The sequence below is a fragment of the Botrytis deweyae genome (assembly GCF_014898535.1).
Source record: "Botrytis deweyae strain B1 chromosome Unknown BDEW_057, whole genome shotgun sequence".
Classification (NCBI taxonomy): domain Eukaryota; kingdom Fungi; phylum Ascomycota; class Leotiomycetes; order Helotiales; family Sclerotiniaceae; genus Botrytis; species Botrytis deweyae.
In genome coordinates, this window is record NW_024066264.1 from 119,573 (window position 1) to 139,584 (window position 20,012).

At 41.0% G+C, this 20,012-nt stretch overlaps 7 protein-coding genes across 7 annotated transcripts; 2 read left to right on the forward strand and 5 right to left on the reverse strand.

Moving 5' to 3' along the window:
- Positions 1-3,159: 3,159 nt before the first annotated feature.
- EAE98_012036 (uncharacterized protein) lies at positions 3,160-5,826 on the reverse strand (the record flags this gene model as incomplete). Its single annotated transcript, XM_038959660.1, has 5 exons — positions 3,160-3,594; positions 3,648-4,897; positions 4,944-5,162; positions 5,212-5,554; positions 5,614-5,826. The coding sequence occupies 5 exons, from the start codon at positions 5,824-5,826 to the stop codon at positions 3,160-3,162; spliced, it is 2,460 nt and encodes an 819-aa protein (XP_038803976.1).
- A 338-nt stretch (positions 5,827-6,164) lies between these two features.
- EAE98_012037 (uncharacterized protein) lies at positions 6,165-6,860 on the forward strand (the record flags this gene model as incomplete). The annotated part of the gene is made up of 1 exon (XM_038959661.1): positions 6,165-6,860. One exon carries the CDS (start codon positions 6,165-6,167, stop codon positions 6,858-6,860), a length of 696 nt encoding a protein of 231 aa, XP_038803977.1.
- Positions 6,861-7,192: 332 nt separating this feature from the next.
- Positions 7,193-7,642, reverse strand: EAE98_012038 (uncharacterized protein; the record flags this gene model as incomplete). The annotated part of the gene is made up of 1 exon (XM_038959662.1): positions 7,193-7,642. One exon carries the CDS (start codon positions 7,640-7,642, stop codon positions 7,193-7,195), a length of 450 nt encoding a protein of 149 aa, XP_038803978.1.
- Positions 7,643-9,220: 1,578 nt separating this feature from the next.
- Positions 9,221-10,590, reverse strand: EAE98_012039 (uncharacterized protein; the record flags this gene model as incomplete). Its single annotated transcript, XM_038959663.1, has 4 exons — positions 9,221-9,310; positions 9,358-10,252; positions 10,315-10,441; positions 10,575-10,590. 4 exons carry the CDS (start codon positions 10,588-10,590, stop codon positions 9,221-9,223), a joined length of 1,128 nt encoding a protein of 375 aa, XP_038803979.1.
- Positions 10,591-11,078: 488 nt separating this feature from the next.
- On the forward strand, positions 11,079-11,897 carry EAE98_012040 (uncharacterized protein; the record flags this gene model as incomplete). Its single annotated transcript, XM_038959664.1, has 1 exon — positions 11,079-11,897. The coding sequence occupies one exon, from the start codon at positions 11,079-11,081 to the stop codon at positions 11,895-11,897; it is 819 nt and encodes a 272-aa protein (XP_038803980.1).
- Positions 11,898-12,765: 868 nt separating this feature from the next.
- Positions 12,766-14,292, reverse strand: EAE98_012041 (uncharacterized protein; the record flags this gene model as incomplete). Its single annotated transcript, XM_038959665.1, has 1 exon — positions 12,766-14,292. The coding sequence occupies one exon, from the start codon at positions 14,290-14,292 to the stop codon at positions 12,766-12,768; it is 1,527 nt and encodes a 508-aa protein (XP_038803981.1).
- Positions 14,293-15,085: 793 nt separating this feature from the next.
- Positions 15,086-17,564, reverse strand: EAE98_012042 (uncharacterized protein; the record flags this gene model as incomplete). The annotated part of the gene is made up of 4 exons (XM_038959666.1): positions 16,921-17,564; positions 16,690-16,864; positions 16,388-16,642; positions 15,086-16,335 (listed from the first exon to the last, which is right to left on the reverse strand). The coding sequence occupies exons 1-4, from the start codon at positions 17,356-17,358 to the stop codon at positions 15,086-15,088; spliced, it is 2,118 nt and encodes a 705-aa protein (XP_038803982.1). The 5' UTR covers positions 17,359-17,564.
- Positions 17,565-20,012: the final 2,448 nt, after the last annotated feature.

A 20,012-nucleotide genomic window follows, 5' to 3' on the forward strand; every position in this document is an offset into this window, starting at 1 on the left:
ATCCACCTCAATTTCTCCAATCGCAGATCATTATTTTATGATACCCCGCTTAACCCAGCACATGATTGCGGACACCCCTCACTTTGACAACTTGCAGATACGATCTAATCCCCTGACATTAATCTCATTACTATTCCACAAAGGGATTAGACTATTCCATCTTCTTCTTCATTCTTCATTTGACTTGCAACTATCCCAAAGTTGCCATTTTCCTCTGAACAAGCAGTTCAGAAGCAGTTCAGATTCTATAACATCCTTCTCCACACGATCATCACAGCGATACAAAAAGTGAATTGAGACCCAAGCCAATAGTCTCAAGTTGTGGGTATAAAATCCCTAAAGAGTCGGTTGTACTTACCACTAAATGACTTCATCCGGTTGAAAGCACCGTGAACAGGGTCATAAGAGCCGAACGCTAATGAAAGAAACGCTAGGCGTTACTGCACTCACTATCATGCAGTTTAAAAGCGTTCGTTGCAAACCCCAACGCATTACTATGGAGGTAATGGCTCTTCGTACCTTGATGGTCACTGAGGTTTAGATGAAAGGTTCAAACGCCAAGAGTCATCCAGAGATGCTTCGGCCAGAGCTATCTCGTATCAGATACGCATAGACATAAAGCCAATCTGCTTAGAGCCTATTGCCCCGTGCCCTATCTGCGGTATCTCTAAGCTAGTAGAAAAAGCTGTCGTTAGCTACAGATCAATGTCAGGGTATGTAATAGGCCGGACTGCAGCCCAACAATATAAGTTTTGAATGTCTAAAGCAGTTAGAAATCTGAGAATAGCTCAATGTTCTAATTGGTTTGGAGGTTTTGATAATCTTCATTGTTGGACTGCAGTTCAGACTATTGAACGCCCTGCCTGAGATCATTTCAAGCGAAATAGATCAAGGATTCCTCATGGTGGTGAGCAGACGAGATATCAGCAGCAGAAGAAATTGTAGCGACAATAGTGGTGTGAATGGTGACTGTTTGAGATGAAGCATACTCAAAATGAAAGATGTGAGATAAGTGAGACCGAGAAGATACTTAACTTTCAAAGAAGTGGGGATATTGGGGAAGGAAATTTTTCTGGGGGTGGGTTTTCACTATCTTTGTAGCTGTTCCTATCAGTAGTTCAAAGATCTAGGAGCACCTTCACACGGAGTACATTGAAGATAATACTTAAGTTTCAAAGTAAAAGCTGCTTCCACCATGATTGGGCGACATCAAGGTGTGAGAGATGTACTAGGAAGAAGAGAGAAGGTGAACGTGTGCTAGAACGCTAAGTGAGAGCGCCGAAGACTTAATTTTGTAAAGCTACGAGGCATGAAACTACAAGCCAAGATGTGAATGATAGCACCAATATCCAATCCTCGCGAGTTGTAGTCAATGTGTGGGGTATGTAAAGGGGTTAAGATATCCAAATTACAGGGCAAGTCCCTGTGTTCGGAAATTTAAACTTTTGACGGGCGGAATAGGGTCTCAAAATTGAATGAAGCGAGGGTGGATGAGAAAATCCTAGATATGATTTACTATGTTAAGGTTGACAATAAGAAGCATTCAACGGTATTGCCCCGACTCAATAGAAGTAATTTCAAAAACTTCCATGGGCCTATATACGAGACGATCAGAAATCCCCGCATCGACCATCATAATATCACTCTTGTGGTGCTACCAGGAAGGGAAATTTGTCGCTTCTTGTATCGTTTTCAGGTATTCTCGCAAGTTGAATACGAATGAAGGGATGCGAAGATAGAGAGTACTTATGTAGAAATGAAGATCGAGTTTAAAGGTAAAATTCCCATTATCCACATGTCAATAGCGCGAACCCTATCTCGTTGCATTCACACATGTTATTCATTTGAAGATCGTGTCAGCAGTGTGGAATCAACTCTAACAGCTAACGTGATTCAGTGAGCCACTTGAAGCACATATAAGGAAGCTATGTACCAGACCTATTCTCTTTTCCCCGGAGCTGCCTCTTCAATACACAGCGAGTTCTCAGGCTGGCAAGTGATTACTATCGGATTTTGAGACCGCATGGTAGACTGATGTAGTACTTGAAAGCGAACTTACAGTTCGAAATAATTGATATGTTGAACCATATATAGAAAAAGACATTGTGAAGAATGGCGATGAGCATAAGAACAGTGCTGTTGATTGCTGTATCTTGATATATTGCTGTCACTGAATGCAGACATGAATTTCTAATGCAAATTCTCGTAGCTATCCTTTCGCTATCCGACATGACTTGAAAGTATTACAATACTTTTTGATCTTTCAAGTATTCAGACCTTCAAGTCCAGTCTCATCAGTCATTTCATTCACTTCTTCGTGATCCTTTCATAATAAGATGCAGAACTACAGAGCTGGAGGTTTTACAGCTCTTTTATAGCGCCAGATTTGAATTGTGTGGAGTGAATAGGTATGGGTATAAGTAGATGAAGAGTTCGATCTGCCAAAAGTGAAAAGGATAACAGATATACATGGAGTGAATGTCGTTGCAACGCATAGTGTGTTCAAGTGGTGTGTATCAAGCGGTAACACGATGAATGCCATAAAAGTATTGCTGAACATAAAAAGAAAGAGCGCACTCAAGTTCTGGCCATTGATGGATGTTGAAAAGATTTCTTCTTCATTCGAAGGATTGCCAACTCCTGGCAATGAAGCTCGGTCAACGCAAGTTACACTGCTCCCGTAAATCTACCGTTCCGAAGTACTGATCAAATAAAGCCACTGGCAGCAGAAAATGAGTGCAATGAAATCTTCAATGACAGTCAGAAGGCCCTACGACGAGACAAATGAGATGACAGTCACATGCTAATGACCAAGCACTTGCCGAGTAAATCGTACAACCCGTTCCCCGCAGCTGGCAAGACGTTCACAGAAAATGGTAATATGGCACCAATTTATGAGCAGGTTTGCGACCTTCCACATTTGATGAAGTCTGCGAACTATCCAGCGTCCTAGCCCAGCTAACTTCACAACTAGTTACCAGCGCATCATCTTCGCCAATGACTGGCCCTCGCGATACGCCCTTTACGCCCTTCAAAGCCCACGAGGTGGACAGCAATAAACGTCAACCGATTCCAGCGAATAAAAAGACAGACCCGTGTTATCAAATAAATCATCTCAATTAAATCCTTGGTATCAAATACAATACATCCAAACATATATCACAAGTGTGCTCTAGCCTTCAGTGCTTGTCTTCTCTTCTCTCTTCTTTGCAGTTCCTCCTTGTCCTCCTCTGACATCCCTATATCCCCCGATCCTTCCGCGAACAAAGTCTGACCCAATTCATCTGCAAGTCTCAAGACTCTTGTTGATACGGTTGCTCCATCTCGTCTATTTTTTCCTTCTCGCCTTGACTTTGCAATCTTTTCAATAAAATCCCATAATTTTCCTTCAGCGATTATCATATTAGTTTCTGGATTTCGCTGTGGTGTCCATTCGGGCGCAAGTCGAGATCGTGGTGGGATCTTGGAATTTCGACTCTTAGATACTATTACAATGCCTTCATCTTCAAATCGCTGATATGCATTTTTGAGTGTTTCTTTATTAACGGCTTCGAAGTAAGATAAATCACCTTGGTGATAAAGAGTTTTCCCAAGCTTGAAATCATTAGCAGTTAGTCATAGACGACATACGACATGAAGAGACTTACCAGTTGAGCGCCATCATGAGCTTTCTTGACTTCTAACCAAACATCATTTGGTTTGCTTGGAGGTGGTGTGAAGCCCATAAGAGAAACAGCACCAAGCCAAAATGCTTCAACGAATGGCCATATCAAGAAACAGTAAAAATCATAGTTTTCGCGTCCAACGGAACGCTCATGATCAGATAGACCAACAGTCAATATCTTTCCTTCCGGATCCCGAATAAGTTCAACAATATTGTCAGCCTCTAAGTCGTGTAGAGTGTTGTCCAGATTAACAACCAATCCTTCGGTCGGGTAGATAAATTCACCTCGAAATAGTTGGGAGAGAAATTGAACTTGACCTCGAAGGTCTTCATATGAGATGTTTTGGTGAACTTTCCCTCCGCCACGCTTTACGTTCATGTACATACTGGCGCTAACGAGTGCTTCAGATATGAACAAATGTATTGTCATGTTTCGATAAAAAGAAAGTTGGAATCGATCGACAGCATAGTATGTTTCTTCAGCCAACCCATCTACCCTACCTACAAGATCTTTGCCGAGAACCTCAAGAGCGCGCTCAACAACTGTAGATGTGGTAGCGCCAGCAAAATGAGCTACTCGCCCACCCTTGTTTCTAACCCGTTCGCTGATCCATTCGACTCGACGAATCAACTCAGATTTTCCAACACCACGGCCTCTCAAAGTCAATAAAACCGTTCCAACCAACGCAGTAGGCATGACAACCGAAACTGCATTGATATCGGATAAAACTTTGTAACCCAAAGTTCTCAGTAGCTTTTGCCGAACACTAGGTACATTGATGCTCTCAAAATCAAGAGTCTTTGGTATTCCCAGCGATCGAGCTTGTTGTTGTAAAATAAAATCTCGTAAACTCCAAGGTTCATGAAATCGGACATCCACACGACCCAATTTTAGAGAAAGAACTGATGATGCCGAGAGGAAATCGGCCAAATTCTCCTTTTTCTTGGGAATACCAAGTAGTTCACCAACATAACCTTCGGTTTCGATGACTTTATCATACTGAGTGCTGACAGGACATATGATGGTATCTTTGACTCGACCTGAAATGATACTATCCAGGATGAAACTCAAGATACCGAATTTGGGAGGCAACAACTTTCCAGTTCTTGATCTACCGCCCTCGATGAAACATTCAAAATTGTAACCGCCTTGTAGAAGGGTATCTATGTATGATTGTACAAGAGTAGTATACAGAGCATCATCTCCGAAGCTTCTTCGTATCCACATGGCCCCTATAAAATTATTATATGTCAAGAGCATTTGAGGATATCGACTAACCAGCATGTTGTAGAAAGCTCCCCACGACAGGGAAATTAAGATTATCTCCAGCTACAACTGTAGGTAAAGCGATACCCAATCGATAGCAAATCAGTTGCAAAGAAACATAGTCTACATGGGATCTATGACATGGTAGGAAAATTATAGATGTTTTGTCTTTTTGTGCTTTTTCGGCAACATTTCGCAATCTAAGGACTTCCTCGCTGGACACATGAATACCTACATATTCATTAGTGAGAATATTTGAAGCCATGTGAAATCCACTTGCCTTGATGATATGCTCTTGTCAACAGCTGGGTGCATAGGTAATAAGCTCCTCGGATAAATGGCCTACTTTCCATTTTGCATATCATATCGCTTGTCAATTTTTCTGAAAGCTCTTGCAAACTTTGTTCAATGGCAGACTTTCTCTGCGATCTTTTCGAATGGTATAACGGATCATCTTTATTCAATAAACCTTCCTGCTCCTCAATTCCTATCCGCTTCTCGGCCAATTCGGATATTCGTGTTTGTAAAATAGGTGTAGACATGACCGCAGCTGTCATATTTTCCGAGAATCCAGGATAGAAGATAGGCTGTCCGATGAAATGATCGTAGGCACGCCATCCTGTCTGTAAGGGCGTTAAATATTAGCAATGGATGATTTATGCCCATCAGCGAAGGAACTTACTCCTGAAACATGTAAAGAGACCTCTCTCAGAAATTCCAAAGGACTTGACCTAAACCTAGCCATATGCTCCACCAAATTCCTTTCCTTCTCTCCATCGTGAGGTCTTTCCGGAGGTTCGATGTAACCACTAGGATGCAATGTTACTTGATCGCCCAAGATTTCAAGATCAGGAGCCGAAGTCCTTGGAGGAGATGAGGTTTTGTTGTCTGCCATGTTGATCGGTATTGGAAGATGATGTTATCATATTATCGTTGTCGCACAGTATTATCGAAGGCCGAAAACAAACATACGCATTATTATCGCAAGCCTGCTAGGTGTGATGGATCATTGTCAATTAAATATTTAAACCTCGGCGAGGCACGCCGGAGCGCGCCATCGATTGCCTTGAGGATCACAACGAAATCTGGGGTCACCAAAACGAGTTTAGCGTTCATGTCTTACTGTGGAACTAAGTTTTAACATGTGAATTTTGGTAGCTCTAGACTTCTTCTCAAGCTTTTGATATTTTGCGACAAATTTATTTCAACAACGAACAAAACAGCACAGAAAAGATGGCATCGAAGGATAACAATATAGCGACGCAATTATTATCGCGGGCGCATTCGCCTGATACTTCAAGTCGGATCTTCACCGAAAAAGTCAAACAACGACCATTACATCTAAAACCCACAGAACCAAATAACGAACAACAACGTCGTCGTCTCGAAAGACAGCGAAAACTAGCTTTACGAAAAAAGAAATTGAAGCCAGCCCCTCTATCTGCTCGAGAGAAACGCGCTTTATGTCTATACGATGTACCCAAATCGGCCCAGAAATACAACATCTACGAACCATTAAACAAAATGTGGTTAGGATACATTTCGGAAGTTTTGGGAGGAGAAAATTGTATGCCAGTTACTGGATCTGCGGCTGCTAAATTATGCAGTGCGGATTATCATGGAGCAGAACTTGAGGTTGTGAGAAGTAGGTGTGTGAGTAGAGTTGGTGTGAAGGGGATTGTGATCAAAGATTCGAAGGGAGTTTTCGAGGTTATCACGAAGAATAACAATTTAAAGGTTCTGCCAAAGGAAAATACCATTTTCAAATTCACGGTACCAATTCAGGCGATCAAGAAAGATATCGAGTCAGAGAATGATGGAAATCCTGTCACAGAATTGGTCTTCGAGTTACATGGTGAACAATTTATGCATCGAGCAGCAGATCGTGCAAATAAGAAATTTAAACCACATTTCTTGCCTCACGTATGAAAGACCAATTTGGGGGATCTTTTATCCTGGAGTCTCCCGATGGAACGATTTTCGGTTGCCCTTCTTTGCATGCGATGGCTCGCCAGACCCAATACAACAGTCTCATACGATTCCACAAAAGTTTAGAGCGTCGAGATGGGCATTGGAGATGTAATTTGGATATCACCAATATCATATTGAACGAAGACTCAGTCAACAAACATTACATTCCATCAACGCCGTCATCATCTAATCCTCTTTTCAACGCACCGAAATAATCCATTATAGCCACCACACGACCCAAACTCCAGGCACATTATACATAACGATTCATATATGAACTCCTTTTAAGATCAAAGCATACACAGCTCATTCCTCAAACCACATCCTTCGAAACCTGCGCTGGTGCTGGCTGTGCGATCCCCGTTGATTGCTGGGAAACGACTGTTCTCCCCATTCGCCGGCGCATAAGAATAGGCGGGCAAATTCACATCATCCGCAACACTATAAGGTGGAGCCGCCGCATTCGCCCCCGGTCTATTGTATAACTTTCCCGCGTATTGTGTGTGTCTTTGTCTTCGTCTCCGTGAGCCGATCGTCGTCAAGGTTACTATAATAACGACGAAAACTACGAGGATGGCCACGCTGATAATTACGTGAATGGTGACAGCACTCTTCTGTCCGGAGTTGATATCTCGTACTTGTGAATCCGACGGCGGCTGGGGATAATCGCTGCCGACATTTGCCATTGCCATAGGAAAAGCGAGGAGGAGGACGGGAAGGATATTCTTGAGAGTGGACATGTTGATTGAAAATACAATGTCGTATTGAGAGATCAATAAGATGTACTTCTGAAATCCTATTGCGCACAATAGAGAATCGAAAGAAATTTCAACCTTGAACTTTACACAATATCTTCAGGAAAAAATCCCAAGTCTTTCTGATAAACCAAAATAACCAAAAAGAAAAACTCCCTTAAAAAAATACTCACAACCACTCCATATACCGAATCTCACCGTCTCCCTTCCCATCTACCTCCCATCCTTCACCCCTCTGCGCCTCCCCCAAACCCCATCTGATACACTCCAATTCGTGGCTCTGCTCACACCATTCGTTTCCTTTCCAAGCCATATCATCTCATCTCATCCAACCAACCATTCATCCATCCATCCATCCATCAAAATATGACACTCCTACCCAAACTAATAGTACAACATTCTCTTGCATGACAACAGTTGTCCGAAAAGTTTCAGAAGTGAGATAAGAGAGAGGCACAGTATTTAATGCACCACCCGCTGTGGTAAGTTGTAACATAACGAATCAAGATATTTACATAAATTATGCGTAAAAGTGTGGAATCGAGGCTGTGTGGAAATATTTCTGGCGGGGGGGTAGTGCTTATGGAATTTATTTCATTTGGTGTGAGTAGCTACCTATCTACCCAGGTAGTAAGCGCTCGGTTATATCAGGGGGAGTCGAGAGTTTTACATACCTAATAGTTAGCATGAGTGTGTGTGTATTATGTGTGATATGTGACTTGATGTTTCATATTACCTACCTATGTTATGATAGATAGGGCTGCAAGGCTGATTTCTAGGGCTATTCTATAACCTCACCTACCTAGGTACATACATAGTAGTATACTTGCTACCTACCTACCAAGATCCGCAATGGCACTATTATCTTCCCTATGTATCTTGGTTGATCACCCAGCGACCCTGATGATCAAATGAAATAAAATGATCCTTCATCTTCAAACGATATGATCGTATACCTGCACAAATCATGAGGCCTGCAACCCTAGGAATTTTGATCAATACCCCAGCAGGTTCTTCATTACAGACGTTCTTCTGCCTGTTTCAATATCTCGCTCTCAACTTCATGAATGTTTCGGTTCACATGGCTAAGATATTGATAACAATAATCATCAGTAGTTAAATCAATTATTCAAGAACTTCAGATTATCAAACATGATTTTCGTCGCGTCACTTCAAATTTCCAGGTGTATGAGGAGCCATTATTGAGCAATATTCATCGATTCTTTCTCTGCCATTTGGACTTTTCAATTACCCATTTAGGGATGTATGTAGGTAATCTTTGCCATCATTTCAGATGAGATTCATCCATATCCTTTTCAACACTAGGTATTCCTTCAGCTTTCAGTCTCAACTCTTGTCCAACCCCTCTACTATATTGTACAACATTTCCAGATATCATCTGACCAAATTTAGAAGACGTTCGTGGGTATTATCTTCATTGATCATTTTTTGATTGTTCGGTCTCGGTAAAGTCGTTTTGTACTCCTGACGCCATGAAATTGTCGGTTGTGGGAAATGAGCTTGCTAGATTGCATAGTTCCTCTATTCGTACCGAATCACCACTCAATACCATAAACTAATAAGTTCCTCACTAACAGCACTTGGAGTCAAAGCCCCCGATTCGGTGATAAGTGCGGATATCAGGGCTGGAGGCTGCAAAATATTTAGCATCATATCAAATCCAGAGAGAAAACACTTACTGTAAAGTCCACCGCATCAACAGCATCTGGTTTCGATATATTAATCTTGCCTGCCTCAAAATATTCCGATTTCTCCTCAATTTTCGGAGTTTTATCCCCTTCATCATCCTCGGTACGGAAATCGATAATCTCTTGATCAATACCAAGATCATATTGTCCCAAAGGATATAATCGCACAAACTTGTGACTTTCCGCAGCGACATAAAATGGTTTTCCAGCCGCTTTCGCTAATAGCGCGATTTGATATGTTCCCAATCTCGAAATGACTCCTCCATTTTCTACCACACCTTCTGCACCGACAATAACTAAATCGACTTTCCCCATAGCATATCCAACAGCACCCTCTGATATCGTAGCGACTGGTACACCTTTAGCCCTTAATGATGTAACCACGGCTTTACTCTCTGCGCTCCTAGCATCATTCATAACATAAATGACGTTAAATCTGACATTTCCACCAGTAGCTCTCGATTCCGCAGCTTTATCTAGTAGAGCTCCCACAACTCTACTTCCTCCATGAGTCAAAACCACACTTCCATCTCTAACAAAGTTTCGTCCATAAGTAGCAATACTATATCTAGCCTGCTTTGCTCTGGTAACAAACAATCTTCCATTACTTAAAAGATGCTGTCGCACGGTCTCGAAGTTTCCGGTACTTGAAGGTTTTAAAGATTGTATCATATATCTTTGAAATAGATCCGTTCCGGCAGATAACGATATGGAATTGGGGATGCGAGATTTCAAATAATCGGACTGGGTTTTAACTAAATCGAGAGTTTCGTAAACGGTGACTGCGCGAGAGCAGGCCAGAAGTTCAATGAGTGCTTCGATTGCAGCGACGGGCATAGTGACATCGGGATCATCGTTGAGAAGTCGATGGTAGGTTTCTACTATGCTGATAGAGGGGTTATGAGTCAGTGAGGGGCTCTTTTGAGAATTGTACACAGAGAGATGTACTCGAATTGTTTTGAATCCTTCTTTTGAGGAATATTTCCTATGGAAGCCATTTTCTTTAAAGCAGGAGGATATCCAGAAAGTGCCGGTGGAGTGGTACTACGAAAGCTTTCTTCGAAAAGAGGTGTTGCTAATGAGGAGGGGAAATTTTGTTAGCAAGAGCAAGGCTGTGACGCACCACGAAATGGATTTTCGACGGCGCAAGAGCTAGCTAGAGCAATGGATGATCAAAATCGCATTGACAATTTATAGATTTGACATACCTGGTTCTGGATCCATTTTGGGTGTGTGTTTATCCTTTGAATCTCTTCAAGATCAAGATTTCAAGTCGGTTTGTATCGTTGAGATTCCTCCAAAAAGACTCGTTATATGGAATGGAATATCAATAGAGTCATGAAATTGTTTGTAAATGCAATTGATGACTCCAAGCATAAGGTTATCGAAACAATGAATTCATAATTAGAGAGGGTAAGGATTATGTCAGCCAATCAGAGATCATTTCACGTGCAGCCTTACCATACAACGATAGGCTGTGGGGAAAGAAGGCCGAACACCTAGCATCTCCTCTAATGGAGAACGGAGTACTCGCACATACTACATACTACATACATAATACTATGTAGAACCTTCAGCTCTTTCTTATCAATCATAAAGACGAACATCGGGAACCTCAAAGAAAGGGGTTTGTCTCAAGCTGATTTGTTTTTCTGATAATGATATAGAAAGAAATCCCCCAGCCCAGAAAGAACTCAACTCCCCTCAAAATCATGGAAACTATCGACCCCTCCACAGGTAGACCTCTACCACCCGATGCACTCCAACGAGTCCTCTTCATCGCACCTTCAGTCCACGTCTATAACATTCCACCCCTTACCTCGAATAAAGGCTACGTAGCTGCTACCTGGACTGCGGACAACAACAAACGACAAATCTTCACCGCGCGAGTTCGTATTCTCGAAACAGCCATCCCGGATAAAAATGGCGAGGAGAAAGTCAAAGCAGATATCTTACTAGAAGATCCAAGCAACGGGCAGCTATTCGCCGCAGCTCCATACACCGTAACGGGTGTGGTAGAGCAAGTACTGGATAGTTCACGATTTTTCGCAGTCAGAGTACAAGGAGAAGGAGGAATGAAAGCGGTTCTGGGAATAGGATTTGAAGAGAGATCGGAAGCATTTGATTTTAGTGTGGCATTACAAGAAGTGAGGAAGACATTGGGGATTGAGGAACAAGGAGGAGGAAAACCTCCATCTGCGGGAACGAAGAAAGGAGAGGAGAAATCGGAGGTCAAGAGGGATTTTAGTTTGAAGGAGGGGGAGACGATTACGGTTAATATTGGAGGGAGAGGGGCGGGTAGGAGGGCACCTAAAAAGACTGAAGAATCTGAGAAAGGGCTGGGTGGGTTTTCTTTACCTCCTCCACCGGGTGGAGGAGGCATGGGCGCATTTTTACCACCACCTCCAAGTGCACAGGCGATTAAGGCTCAGAAGAGATTAAGTCAGAATAATATGGAGGCACCTTCAATACCTGAACCATCTGCTGAGGAATTAGGGTTTGATGATGGGGAGTTTGGAGAGTTTCAATAGACTATTGGTGGAAGATGATGAACAAGCTAGAAAGATGGATATGAAGATTCAAGCGAGATCCACAAGGACACGAGAGGGGAAGGAATAGGGAATCTGGCCAAGGAATATTGTCGCTCGCCAAACGAGAGCAATAGGAATCTTCAAGGCCTGGTACTGACTGTCATCCGCAGGATGTGAACTGGAGTTGACAATCGGGTGTACAAGAGGACTTTCCATTGGACCCGAGCCTACAGTCTTCACAAAAGATTCCAAGAAAGCTCAAACAAACACATTCACACAGCAAGATATTTCATTACTCATAATAGGACAATATCCAAGGCGCCTAGAGAATGGAACGGAGTTCAAAGGATCTAGATCTACAACGAAACTGAAGTTATTGTCATTTAATTAGATATCAATGAATCAACACCTCAAAAATCATTATTGTCCATACAATCTACAGTAATGACCGAAAATTCATAGTACGTGTATATACCTACTATCTCGATTCCTCCATATAACTTGCAAGTAATAGAATCTATAATTCAAACCCCGTTATGTAAAATATCAATTCTATGTACGATCCACATAAAGTACTAATACCTATCTATGTATGTAATATTACAAAAGATCTCCGAAGCAAACAATACACACATACTATCCAATCGTAATCCAAATCTTTCAACAAACAGAACTTTTCATCCTGATCCCCGTCTCATCATCATCATCATCATCACCACCCTATACAATTCAATTTCCTCTATCCCCATCCATCCATTCCTATACATCATCCTTTAGGGTCATTCATAACATCCATACATCATCATATACCCAATTCCAAAAGTCAATATCAACATCAACATCAACATCAAATTTCTACACACAACCCCTACCAAACCTGATCAATCTCATTCCTCTCCTTCAAAACTTCCTTCCCATACAACTTCCCCCCCTTCCCCCCACAAACCCCCTCCCACAGCTGCCTCTGCACACCCGGCAAACTTTTACTTTTCTTCTCCCTCGCCACCCCCTCTCTAGATCTCCCACACAACCCTCTCTCTCCCACCCCATCCACCTGCTGCTCACCCACCCCATCAAAAACCCCCAACATCACATCATTACAACTCTTCGCGCCACCCATCGGCGACATCCTCGCGCTCTGCTGCGGAGTCGGCGTCGTAATCGCCGTTTCAGTCGAAGAATCTCCCGCCTCCCCCTCTCCCTCCCCAGACCCAGATCCAGAATCCTCTCCCTCTCCCTCTTCTCCCATTCCCCTCTCATTCCCCACCTCATCCCCACCCCGAATCTCCACGCTCCATTTCAGAGAAGATTTTCTTCGCTCCTCAGCCAAGGGCGATAATTCACATTCATCCCACCCCCTACTAAGTCTCCCCCCCTGTCCATTCTGCACATGCTGCGCTATGCCAGAAGGAGCCGTAGACGTAGAGACAGAAATCGAAGTCGAAGAAGAAGGTTTGAAGAAATTAACCGGTGAAAAGACAGGCGCCTCCGTATTCCAAAAATCATTTGAATATTTTCTTCCCCCCACACTCCCCTTCGAATCTCCAGGACAGACACCACTAACACTGAAGCTATCCCCGGGTTGAAATGCAGGAGTGCTAGCATTCAACATTCCCCCATTTCCATTTCCATTGCCATTAACATGTCCATATCCATGTCCATATCCATATCCATATCCACCCCCACTATATCCATAGCCAGCCTGACCAACAGCACCACCCGCCCCAACAAACCAATTCCAATACCCCCGCTGCCACTCCATCATCTCTTCATTAATCCTTCTCTGCCGCTCAATTTGCATCCATCTCCATCTCCTCTCCTCCTCCTCTCCAATCTGCTGCAACCTCTCCATCAAAATCCTCTCCTGTCTCGTACACTCCTTAATCCGACACTTCAGCCACGAGATTTGTTTCTTCAGTTTGCGACGAGTGGGCGCCTGCGAGTGCGGTGTCGCGAGTGTAGAAATAGAGGAGAGAGGGGATGTGATACCTATCCCCACGCCCTCCAATTCCGCAGTTAGGTGCATGGAAGCGAGACTAGTTTCTGCCGCTGCGATTTTCTGTCGTAGGGAAAGGGCTTTGAAGTTTTCTCGAGAAAGGGAAAGGAGAAGATAATGGTGTTCTGGGTTGAAGAGTTGGGTTTGATATGGTTGTGGTTGAGGGATTGCAAAGGGATGATGTTGGGTTAAAGGGAGAGCGGATAGTGGATTGATCTGGTTATGGTGTACTAAAGGGGGGGCTGATATTGAATATGCAGAGTTGAAATTTTGAGGATTCTGAGAATTCTGAGGGGGATAAGGTTGTTGAGGGGGCGGCGCGAGATCTTTTACTAGACTTAGAGATCTACCAATAGATTTACCACGGCATGGTAATGTGGTTTCATAATTTTCTTCCATTGCATATAACGAGTTTGCTAATAGAATTTTGCTGGCTTTCTGATACGCTTGAAAATGATATGTCTCGTTACAAGAAGTGAGCGACAGTATATAAATTTAATTTTCAAGGAAGTCAAATGAATGATGCTGCTGAGGGAGGATACACTGACGCTCTCTGAAAAGTTGGTACAACAGGTATATAGCAATCTCCAATAAAGGAAAATCACTAGTGATTCCGCCCAGAATCGTAGCGAATTGACTTACCGAAAGAATATAAAAAGTCTCAGGCTATCTAACATACTCACTAATAGAGGGGCAACAAGAAAGTAGGACTAAAAGGCTTTCACGAGAACTTATGATGGACCGGCGTTGTCTCGAGATTAAAATTAGATTTCTCCGCGAAAAGTTGAACAAAGAAGCAGGATTACCACGAGGTCGCTACCAATTAAGTCGAAGATGTAACATCGTTTCTTTGTTAAAGAGACCCACCCCTCGTTATAGGTCGGACCATCCTTCTTTCAAGAGGGCTAAAAGATTCGATCAGAATGAAAGGGTTAAGGAATAAACCGAAATTGGTGCCTGAGTAGCTTCACAATCGTGCGGAGTGTTCTTTATGCTTGGCATTCAGGACCAGCCTTCGTATGAGTAAAGGTCAATAGCAATCAAGGTGTGTACTTGAAAGGCAAGGCTGATCTCCGTAAAGATCAAATAGTCTTCTAGATTGATTTGTCCCACTTGAAGTCGTGAAAATCGGTTTGTACATAGCTGGATACTTCCATCACGGAAATACCATAAAAGAGACTCTTAGTCATACTCAAGTAGAGTACTTATCTTCGACAGCAACTACACTATCAATTTTTGTGGCTGGTTTGATATTTGTGTCCTTTGCCTCTAAGGCGGAAGTTGCCTTTGGTACCAAGGGTGCTGGCGGTTCCAGTGGCTGCTCCAGAGACTGCAGTGGCTCATTTCCCGAACAAAATAAATCCCCTGCAAGCATGTAATTTCTTTCTTTCTCTGCCACTCCATTGGCACATCCTCCAATTTCGTGTCTAAAAATCCGACTATAATCCTTGGCTTTTAATTGTAGCTCTTCGTTGTTAATATTTTCACCATCCCAACCAATCAATTGCATTTCAGCTATTTCGACAGGTAAATCCGACAGAAGAGTTTGCAAAGACGCTGAAATCAATGGCTCCTCTTTGTGTTTTAATGATAAATGCTCCGTTGGATTCGCTGTAAAATCTGTTGCTTCATCTGGCTTGTTCGTGTATTCTTCTGGAGCTGTGTATAGTTCTGTATGAATAGTAGACAAAGCATCCCAGCTTTCAAAATGAGGATACAGAGTCCAATAGCCACGTGCCCTTGCTAATCTAAGAACATATTCCAGCCATGACGGGTAGGTTTTGCTGACATATTTATCTCCTAAAGTGGCTGGTGGGGGTAAGGAATGTTCGGAAAACATCGATCTAGCTATGAAATCATGAAGTTCCACCCACTTATCTCCAAAATAAAGAGCAGCATTGCTGTTTGGAGCTTGCCATAGAAATGGACTAGGGTTTGTACTTGACGGTGGTGTAAATGACGTTGAATCATTGAGATAAGTTGATGGTAGATCAAGACTTATCCCAAGCATGTTCTTTTGACCAATTGCTCTATTGTAAGAGTATCTATACTCTAATAGTGCAAATTTGAGGTAATGAAAGAACAGTGGAGAAAGTTCGACTTGAGGAGAAAGAACAAGAACATGGGCGGACATAGGATCCGCAGGCCAAAACGATTCCATAAATTTGATTGAATTTTCCTCGGGAGTGAGTCCATGTTGTGGGATTCGATGGTGAAGTGTTAGGAGACTAGTCTCATCCTGACTACGCTTTGGTGGCCACTTGAATTTTGAAACATATTGTTTAGTAGGTTCATCGACATCATGCGGTAACTCTATTGTTAATCGCGGTATGTTGCTGGAAAAATAATCGGCTTTCTTAAGAGATGTGAGTAACCTGATCAAAGATCCAGATTTTTGTGGTTGCGCGTGAACAACTATGTCAATACTGATTTTGGTCCAAGCTGTAAACATTAGCTAAACGAAAACAGTTTTCTTCTTCAGAGATGTACTCACCACTCAATGCGGCACTATCTAATTGAACAATCCACATTAGATTTTGTTCGATGTTTTTAGGAAGTTCAATCAAGGTTCTGTCTAATGCATTGGCCCTGGTCCTAAAGGCGGAGATTAAGAAACTATCCTCATCCCCAGATGCGTCAATAAGAACAGCTTGAGGATGAACGAATGCATTGATATGATTCAAACCTGCAGAACAACTGACTTCCATCCGGAAATCTGAGCTTTGCAGAGAATAATCTGGTCGTGCGTCTAATCATGTTAGAACATTAAGCAAGCCTTCAGGGAGGAGTTCATACCATGAAAGAAGATCTGGCAATCCTTATTGACTCCATTCACAGATTTCAATATATCCATCGGTATGTCATCTCTTCCCATAAATGCAAAGTGTACATAATTTCTTTCCCTTAATGCCATCTCGCATGCAATGGGTAACAAAGTCGAAGCGCTTTTTAAACTCGAGGCTGCAAATAACTAAGCACTTTATTAGCTGTGAAATATCATACTAATTTGCCAAACTAAGAACATACCACATTATTATTGACAGGATCAGAGCCTTTGACCTTATACATTGCATTTAAAGTCGTCGCCAATTGATAGAATTTAATGGGCCCATTAAAGTTGTGCCCTATCTCGGTCGATTCATCGTCATCTAATTTCGAAGCTTGATTCGAATTGAGCTGCGGAGATGGAGCTCTCGAGCCAGCTTGCGCAGGAATTCCTCCATTCTGAGTATAATGTGGTCTTTGGCGCGGATTCTGAAGATCTGTCGGCATATTCTTATAGAAGTAATAGAGACCAATTCCGACCAGCAGACCTATCACAATCTTCTTCATTGATCGACGTTGAACATGTGGCCTTCGATGTTGCCATGCCATTCCCAATGGCGTTTTCGAGCCAGGCCTATGATCATCATCTCGTTTTCCCAATTCCACGTCACCATGAAAAAGCCTTGGTGGGAAAGGCATTGTAATGTGCGCTTCCCACACTTATTAAGAGAGAATAGCCATGCGAACAATTAGATTAGATTGTGGAGGTGTAAAGGTATAGGTAAGGAAGGCAAGAACTTCAGTTGAACCTCCACATAAGGATATACAGAAGATTATAGAATTGCGATTCAACAGTACAAAAGATCAATGGAAGAAGTGTTCAAAGGAAGAAAACGATGGGTATGAATGAAGTTCGTATTGATTTGACATGATCTGAACTCTACGAAGATAGCTCGAGTTTAAAGGTTATTACATACACATAGACAATGCACGGACGTTTCGAGGAGACTTGGCATTATTGATACTGACATTGCCGCAAACATTAAGGATTCAAAACCCATGGGCCATGTACTGAGGCCGATTTGAATCATTTAGTACAAACCCCAAAAATAGATTTCTGTTTAATAAAAAAAGGAATTTTAGAATCTATATGATGTGTTTATAGAAATCTTATAAAAAAAGATAGAATTCAACTTTATTAAAGATTTTTTATAAAATAAATTATATTATTAAATAGCCCTTAGGATTAGCTTTATTTATTTATTTTTAAAATTCATTTCAAAATTTTCTATAAAAAGTATATTAATATTTAAAATCTATTTTCAAATAGTTTTTCTTTTTATATATAAACTACCCCAAATTAAGCGAAACAAGCTTAATAAGAATTCCTTATCTCAAACTCAAGCTTAAACTTATTTCATTTAAACTATATAACTAATAAATAGAAATTCCTTATCAAGCTTATCTCGCCTTGTTTAAACTATATAATTAATATAACTCCCAATTAATATATATAATATTAAAACAAATATTTAATTTAATATATAATCTTAAAGGGATTGATAAAATAAAAAGGAAAGAAATATAATTATTAATTAAAATTTAGAGAATCGATTAATATAATTTTTTTCAAATTATCTCAAAAATTGAAATTTATATTTAATATAATAATATTTGAAGATTCAAAGCTTTAACATCGAAAATTAATAATTATTTAAATTCTTAAAATAATATTAAATTGAATATAAATTTCAATTTTCAAAATAATTCAAAAAAAATTATATTAATTGATTTCTTAAATTCTAATTAATAATTATACTTCTTTCCTTTTTATTTTATTTATTTCTTTAAAGTCATATACTGAATTAAATTCTCTTTTATATATATACTACTAAATTCTAAATAAGGTTTTAGTTCAAACAGAAATCTATTTTTGGGGTTTGTATCAGAAAAGACGTGTAGAATGGGTAGGGTTTTAGTATTAAGTGTAGTGCGTATTGTATTGAAAGCTATGTATAATCCAGTTGACTATATCAATCAAGATGATTACGTAATACGCCTAATGCGTTTAGCCTGCTTTCTGTATCAAATGATTCAAATCGGCCTCGGTACATCAATCCAAATGACCCGAACCCTAATTATTTTTCTTTGCAGCGGGATCCCACTTGCCTTTCCCTCAAATTCGCCCCTCCATAAAACATACTAATACTTAGCCTCGCTTATGTCATCCTGGTTTTCCCAGACCCTTTCACATCGCTAAGAAGGAAAAGAAAAAAAGAAAAAGAGAGCAGCACGCCTCCTCATACCTGACACAAGTTGGAACCTCCAGCATAGCAACTTCAAAATTGCAAAAATGTATATTCAGTGACCAGACTGGGGCACGATCCCAGGACCTTGTCCGTATTTAACAGGTTTGAAGTGTTAAGGACACGTGATAACCAACTACACCATCCGGCCTACTTAATTGAATGCAAATGTGCGTGTTTGAATATATATTACAGCTTCTGATCCGAGAACTTTTTGAATGTACCTCACCAACATGCATATCTCAATTGATCACCAACAGAATATAAAGTGTTCAATTTTCCGTTTTCCTCATTGTAAGAAGACTCGAGGAAGGGTAATAAATACTCTATAAAGTCATTATATTTTATTGATTGTTGTTTCTTTCATCTGCTATGCGACAGGCGTCATTTTTGGATCAAGTAGAATCGAATTGAAAGAGCTAAGGTTAGTATCTTACTGTCGAATCCGTCTACTGTGGGAATTTTCTAACGATCGATGTCATTCATTTGACTGTTGTACACTATATCGATACTATTTCAATCAATCCTGTTGAATCTCATCAATACCGTTGATCGACTTCAATCTCCGCAACAAGCGACGCCAGTACCGAACCCGAACCCAAATGCGGCTCTGGGAAGAAAGAACGTATCTACTTCTACCGTAGATGATCCAACGACATCGTTGAAAGCGAGAAGGGTGTCAATAGATAAAACACCAAACAACTTCACTATAATCTCTAAAATCTTTTAAAAATACTTACTTTTATTTCGAGTTGACAGATGGGTTTGCTGAAGATAGCCTTTAATACAATAAAACATTCTACAAAATCCGATTTGATAGGAAATCGTCAGTATTTTACTATAAAATGCTTGCTTGACTTTTACAAGATCTATATATCATAGAAAGATCTCACTACCACCCGCCAGCGAACAATTCAAAAAATCCCAATCAATACAAATAATAATAAAGCATCTCACTAACCCAAGCATACAAGAAAATCACAGCCATAATAACAATACCAATAATACCAATAATTTCTCTAGTAAAATAGAAGATCTCATGCACAC